Source organism: Oratosquilla oratoria, chromosome 11 (genome assembly GCF_046742065.1).
Source record: "Oratosquilla oratoria isolate Oo_2021 chromosome 11, ASM4674206v1, whole genome shotgun sequence".
Lineage (NCBI taxonomy): Eukaryota > Metazoa > Arthropoda > Malacostraca > Stomatopoda > Squillidae > Oratosquilla > Oratosquilla oratoria.
The window spans coordinates 43656281-43663711 of record NC_134787.1 but is presented as its reverse complement, the minus strand read 5'-3'; the positions used below and the strand labels follow the sequence as shown (position 1 = coordinate 43663711).

At 49.5% G+C, this 7431-nt stretch overlaps 1 protein-coding gene across 1 annotated transcript; it reads left to right on the top strand.

Moving 5' to 3' along the window:
• Positions 1-928: 928 nt before the first annotated feature.
• Positions 929-2240, top strand: LOC143029482 (uncharacterized). The gene is made up of 2 exons (XM_076192134.1): positions 929-971; positions 1108-2240. The coding sequence occupies exons 1-2, from the start codon at positions 966-968 to the stop codon at positions 1492-1494; spliced, it is 393 nt and encodes a 130-aa protein (XP_076048249.1). The 5' UTR covers positions 929-965; the 3' UTR covers positions 1495-2240.
• The last annotated feature ends 5191 nt before the right edge of the window (positions 2241-7431 follow it).

Genomic DNA, 7431 nt, shown 5'->3' with positions numbered 1-7431 from the left:
CGTGTATCTTTGTGAATATGTAATCATTTCACTGTTTTGTTTGGATATTCCATTAAAACGTCGTATTATAAGTTACCGTGACCTTGGGGCCACTTGGTGATCTTTGTCTTTGTTGTGGTGGTGGTGATGTGTGCGTCGGCTTCGGGCGTGGCATGGGGGATAGGTATGGGAATGGGGGGAAGGATGAAGGGGAGACTGGTTCTCTCATAGAACGCGTCCCCTCACTTTGGTTTAACACACGCTTCGTCGCACTTACACTTCACACTATTGGGTTTATATGAGGTCCGTGATTGGGGTAAATTTCATATCACTCCCCAATCACGAATCACTAACACTTCTGGTGAATCTGATCAGTTTCAAATCGTGTCTCCAACGGCGTAAAAGGGGTCCGACGCTGCGCCGAATGTCTAGTGACCTTTCACCTCTCGTTGCCAAAGGTCTACGGGAGGTACAACTTCACCTTAACTGAAATGAAAATGTTGGACGGCACGTATAGACAATCCCCATACATGGGAATTAGAGATAGGTAATACGCCAGAAACAATACTCAAGATGGAGAAGTCACCAGGTGGTAAATAAAAATATTAATAATAAAAATTATATATCGGTAACTTGACATTCCTGGAGAGGTCAACCATGCTTGGTCCTATGGCTTCGAGTCTTTTTCATAATGTTTTATATGATGTTATCGGCTGAAAGAAACCTGCACAGCGAAGCTATAGCGATAATCCCATACCACACTCCTGGTCATATGGCCATTTCCCGAAGGTTGAGTGTGGTTTGAATTTTCCGCCAAAATCATCGGAAATTTAAAATTCCCGGCTCTGTGCAGGCATGCGCATTGTCGACCCCACCTCCCCCTCCCTATTCCCTCCCTTCTTACCCGGCTAGCTCGAGCCGGACGTCGCGTCACTTAGCATCGCGGAACCAGACGAGTCGGTCACTCCACAACCCACCTTCTTTTCATGCCGGTAAGTCTGGTTCCTGCTCGTGCTCGTGTGTTCTCGTAGGGAGCCCTACCTGTTCTCCTGCAGTTTTTCCCCTTCGGTGTTGTGTCCAGACACCTTTGGGACACCCCTTCTATGATTATCATTATTCTATTTTCAGACCAAACGCTTGTGTGTGGAATCCGGCTGCACAGCCAGGATCTCGTCAGACGGCCACCACGACCTCTGCTCCCGCCATGCCCCTTGTTTCTCACAAGCTGGCTTTAACCCCCTAGCCTGCGTTGTGTGCAAAGCGCGGGTTGAGGAGATTCGTGCTGCTCCTCCCAAAACCCGTTCCAAGCTAGCCGCCCTCGAACTTCTTCGGGAGGCATGGCGCAGAGCTCGGAAATTGAAATCCGCTGACGACCCCCCCCCCCCTGGTGTGGGCGGATCCGGCGTTAGGCGTGGAATTGGGCCTCGTTCGCCCTCGCCATCCGTCTCCCTATGTCTCCGAGACTTCCGTTGGTGGACAACCTGGGCCTCTCGGAGTACAAGGGGACGAGTCTGATGTTACGGAGTATGGTGTCCCCGAGCGTCCTCAGGCCTCTCGGCAGCCCCATACATCCGACCATCAAGGGTCCTTAAAACCCTTACGGCTTGCTTTGTCAAGCACCCCCACGAACTCGTCTTCCTCCCTAGTTCACTCACGTGAACCCGGCAGGAAATCTCGCTCGAAAAAGAGGTCTGCCTCACCGAGGTCCAGGACGCTCAGCTTGTCCCCACCCTCCACAGCCTCTCCCCCCAACTCACCCTCCCTTCCTCGCTCTCCTTTTCCTCGCCGTAAATCCCACAAGGGCAGGGAGCCGGGGGACGAAACGAGGGGAGAGGGAACTCTGGCTGCCCAAGTGGCTGCCCTACTTCCGTCCCTGATAGGCCCCGTCCTTGAATCGGCCCTATCACATTATCCGGCCTTTCAGACCGCGCAAATCATAACGCACCCCTCTCCAGAGCAACCTCCTATTGAACCTACGGCTCTAGCCCCCCCTCCCACTCTCCCTCCTGGTCCTTCCCTCCGCCCCTCCGTGCCGGCGACAGGTATAGGACTAGAAGGCCCCTCTCAGGAGGAACCCCCCAATCAGACGTCCGTCGGGTTGGACGGGGTGGAGGACCACTACAGTTCTTCTTTACCTTATCCTCCTACCATGACGGACTCTTGAGTTCACCCCTTCTCATGGTGTGACCTTCCCCGGTCCTGGGAGTACTCGTTTGGAGAAGATCACAAGCTAGTGGCCTGGTCTCCCGACTACTCGCTACTGGAGGGCTGGAGGAGGAGAGATGACGTTATCCTAAAGTGGGCCAACGACGCGGAGGGGGCTAAGGTTCTATATAAGATTCGACCCCTCTCCGCCCCGGCCTCCACGCCCTCCAGGATTTCCACCTCTAACACTCTGGACGCATTAGGTGCTCTCCTGGAGAACCCTCGTTTAAACCCTGATGGGCATATGTTTGTCGACAGGTCGGGGGACTCACCGGCGGTAGCACTCTCCCCAAACGCCTGGTTCCCGCAGGAGAAAGGGGAGAAAGCCTTAGACATCCCTGCTCTCGAGCGGGCCCAAGACCAACCCAAGACGGTTCCTCCTCGACGGCATATCCCTTCATCATTCCCCGTCGTCCTGCCACCACCCTTCGCGCCGGAGGGCCTGCGCGATTGCTTGTGGCACTCGGGCAGGGACCCCGCCCTCCCCCAGCAACTTAGTGAACCGGAGGCTAAGTTGCTGACGACGGAGGCCTCGACCAGACAAGACCTTGCCTCTACCATCTCGACCGTCACGGCAATGGCGATGATGAGGAACTGGCTGACGACGCTCGCCACGAGCTTTGAGGACTTCCCGCGGGAAGAATTGAGGTGAGTGGGATATTTCAATCTATAGAGGGTCCAGACCTGTCCTGGCGAGAGACGCTCGGGTAGCGTCTTCACCCAGGACGGAGCCTCTTGACTAGCGCCCGAGGACGAGGTCGTTCGGAAACGACCTCGGCTTCGCATATGTTATACGTTCTACAATTGAGCGATGTGACTTTATTACACCCTCCGGGGATCGGGATCCTTCTCGCCCTACTAATTTGATTCGCGTGTTTTCTGTATGCAGAGACACCCTGGCGGCACTCTCTACCGTGGCAGAGGGTACAGCCAACATGGCGTCATCAGCCCTACCCCCAGCAGCGAGGGCCTTCACCGCGGCTCGTCTGGCAGCTCGTCAGTCTGCAGCGCGGTCGGCCCCGGAGATAGCTCGCCGGGGCGTGGTGAGAGCAGCTCCCCTTTCCCGTGGTCTGTTCGACCAGGAAGCGACAGACCGCGTCTTCGCTACGGTCCCGACCGTCATCCAGATCCAACAACCCTCCCAACCGGAGATTCCAGGACTTCCTTCGGAGACACGCGATAGTGACCATCTCCGCTAGCACAGTTCTGGACTTCCTGTCTTGGCTAGCTGACACCACCAACAGGGCACCGGAAGGCCGACCCGGGCCATGCCCCCCACGCCCACAACATCAGAGGCCTCGCGGCATCGCTGGCGTTTCTCCGCACCCACTCTGTGGAACGGGTGCAGGACCTCGGGGGCTGGGCATCAGCAACTTCCTTCAGGACACGGTATCTCTACCACTCGATCACCCCTGTCCCATGTGTCGCCATGGGAACGGCTCCACCCCTCTTCGCAAAAGAAGGGGGGGCAAAGGGCGACCGAGGGGTAGGGGAAGGCCCAGGAACCGCTGAGCAAGATACAATATTCTACATAGAATTTATGCACTATGTGAATTGTACAATATTATTTTTATAAAAAATAAATAAATAAATGAATATATATATATATTGATATTGATATCGATATAAGTAAAAAAAAAAAAAAAAAAAAAACAGGTCGAAATGGACATGACTTCTCCTATTCAACTTAAGCTAATCTATAGTCATGATGGTCGAGAATTTTACCATGTTAAAATTAATTTCGACGCTCACTGTGACTTAGGTCGAAATGACCATGACTTTTCCTATTCAACTTAAGCTAATCTGTAGTCATGATGGTCAAGAATTTTACCATGTTAAACTAATTCAACGCCCACTGTGACTCAGGTCGACATGAACATGACTTTTCCTATTCAACTTAATTTAATCTACAGTCATGATGGTCGAGAATTTTACCATGTTAAAATTAATTTCGACGCTCACTGTGACTTAGGTCGAAATGACCATGACTTTTCCTATTCAACTTAAGCTAATCTGTAGTCATGATGGTCAAGAATTTTACCATGTTAAACTAATTCAACGCCCACTGTGACTCAGGTCGACATGAACATGACTTTTCCTATTCAACTTAATTTAATCTACAGTCATGATGGTCGAGAATTTTACCATGTTAAAATTAATTTCGACGCTCACTGTGACTTAGGTCGAAATGACCATGACTTTTCCTATTCAACTTAAGCTAATCTGTAGTCATGATGGTCAAGAATTTTACCATGTTAAACTAATTCAACGCCCACTGTGACTCAGGTCGACATGAACATGACTTTTTCTATTCAACTTAATTTAATCTACAGTCATGATGGTCGAGAATTTTACCATGTTAAAATTAATTTCGACGCTCACTGTGACTTAGGTCGAAATGACTGACTTTTCCTATTCAACTTAAGCTAATCTGTAGTCATGATGGTCAAGAATTTTACCATGTTAAACTAATTCAACGCCCACTGTGACTCAGGTCAACATGAACATGACTTTTCCTATTCAACTTAATTTAATCTACAGTCATGATGGTCGAGAATTTTACCATGTTAAAATTAATTTCGACGCTCACTGTGACTTAGGTCGAAATGACCATGACTTTTCCTATTCAACTTAAGCTAATCTGTAGTCATGATGGTCAAGAATTTTACCATGTTAAACTAATTCAACGCCCACTGTGACTCAGGTCAACATGAACATGACTTTTCCTATTCAACTTAATTTAATCTACAGTCATGATGGTCGAGAATTTTACCATGTTAAAATTAATTTCGACGCTCACTGTGACTTAGGTCGAAATGAACATGACTTTTCCTATTCAACTTAATTTAATCTACAGTCATGATGGTCCAGAATTTTACCATGTCAAAATTTATTTCAACGCTCACTGTGACTCAGTGATGTCACGGTATGATGACGTCATTGTGATAAATTGACGTCACCATGTAGTCCTATGACGTCAATTTGTGTCCCTGTGACGTCACGAGACGATCCTATGGCGCCATGATCAATCCGGTGACGTCACAGTACAATCACATGATGTCACTAGGTATTAAACATATAGAAGTCCGCTTGTGGGTGACGAGACGTCACAAATTGCCATAGCACACTATTGGATGAAGACGCTCGCCACGGGCTTCGAGAACTTCCCGCGGGAAGACTTGGGGTGAGTTGGATACATACCGAGGGTCCAGGCCCGTCTTCGTGGGAGACGCTCAGGGAACGTCTTCACCCAGGACGAAGCCTCTTGACTAACGCCCACGGACGAGGTCGCTCGGAAACGAACTTGGCCTCGCATACTCCCTTTCGGTTTCTCGCTTACCCCGAGGATCTTCACGAAACTAGTGAGAGTGGTAGGCGTACGTTGGACGGAAGCAAGCGTCTCCACACTCATGTTCCTAGACGGCTAGTGATGCATTTGCCCACCGGGGAGGGTGCATCGGCCGACATCTCAATGGCTCTGAGTGTGTTGGCGGACGTGGAGTTCGGGGTGGACTGGGACGGGTCTGCCCTTGCTCCCACACAGACTTTATTGGCTCGGGATTGAGTGGGACACAGTCAGCGTCCTTCGGGTGCTCCCCTGCGCCAAAAGAGCGTGCTTCTCTCACACGTCCTCCCTCCTTCGGTGGCGGGGGGGGGGGGGCCTCAACTTCGCGACCCCGGCCCTTCCACTGAGCCGCTTGGGGCGCCGACGGCTGGTACGGGAGGTCGACAGGAGCATACTGCTTCTCCCGCGTGACCTGCCCGGGCCGATACCCTCAGCACTCCACAGGTTGTTGCGTCCCTGGCTTCGGTCGGGGGCCCTACGCCGGTCGCTGGAGTTTCTCCGCACCCACTCTGTGGAGCGGGTGCGGGACCTAGGGACTGGACATCGACGACTCCCTTGGGGACACGGTGTCTCTACCACTCAGTCGCCCCTGTCCCATGTGTCGCCATGGAAACGGCTCCACCCCTCTCATCTCAAAAAAGTGGAGGGGGCAAAGGGCGACCGAGGAGTGGGGAGGGGCCAGGAACCGTTGAACAGGATACAAATTTCGTATAATTTACGCATTGTGTGAACAGTGCAATGTTGTGCATGTCACATTCTTCGGCGTGGGTACTTGACGTTTCTGTCTCCCCTCTACTGAGTGATAAAATGAATAAGTCTCCCATAGGAAAGACACACGTAATAACGGTTTGATTCAGGCTTCACCTCTCCTCCCACCTGTCCTCGTCTCATGCATAGCTTCGCTGTGCAGGTTTCTTTCAGCCGATAATATTTCTTTGTCGCGGCTCGTGCCGCTTAAATTCTTCTTATCGGCTTAAGAAACCTGCACAGATTTAGGGTCCCTCCCTCCTCCCACAGGCGAAGCCTTCATTTCTCATTGAAGTGACGCGACGTCCGGCTCGAGCTAGCCGGGTAAGAAGGGAGGGAATAGGGAGGGGGAGGTGGGGTCGACAATGCGCATGCCTGCACAGAGCCGGGAATTTTAAATTTCCGATGATTTTGGCGGAAAATTCAAACCACACTCAACCTTCGGGAAATGGCCATATGACCAGGAGTGTGGTATGGGATTATCGCTATAGCTTCGCTGTGCAGGTTTCTTAAGCCGATAAGAAGAATTTAAGCGGCACGAGCCGCGACAAAGAAATATTTTCGTATATATGAATTTTTTTTATAGGCCATTCTATCTAAATGGAAAAAAGTAAAACTGTATAATTAGTTGTGCATGCTTTCATATACTAAGCATTCTAGAATACAGATTTCATACAGTTTGATATGCTTAACTGCTGTATTTCAATCTTAATCCTAATTCTGCAGTTATCAATTCACTAAATTAACTGAGATAGTAACCACAGATGTCTATATTAATAGCTTATTTACTCCAAAAATGCCTCTGTCGGGATTTATTCAGAGAACACAGAAATTATTAGATGATTATCTTGTTTTATGAATACATTTATTTGTTTGATTATTTTTAGCAAGGCTTGGCAAGGAAGGATGGACGAAAATGGTCACTGGCAAATCAGATATAATATATATGGCAAACGACTGATAAGTAGTTTCAGGTTTCGACTTAGATATAAAAGAAAATAATATTTCATGGTAATCAACGTAATTTTTTTAAGAATGCTACCCGCTCTACACATTTAATAAAGTCTTTGCTTAGAGTCTTTGCTTAGATATGTTTAGAGAGAACGTAAAAGGGTACAATCTTAGAAAACGTAAATTATATGGAAAGACTTTAT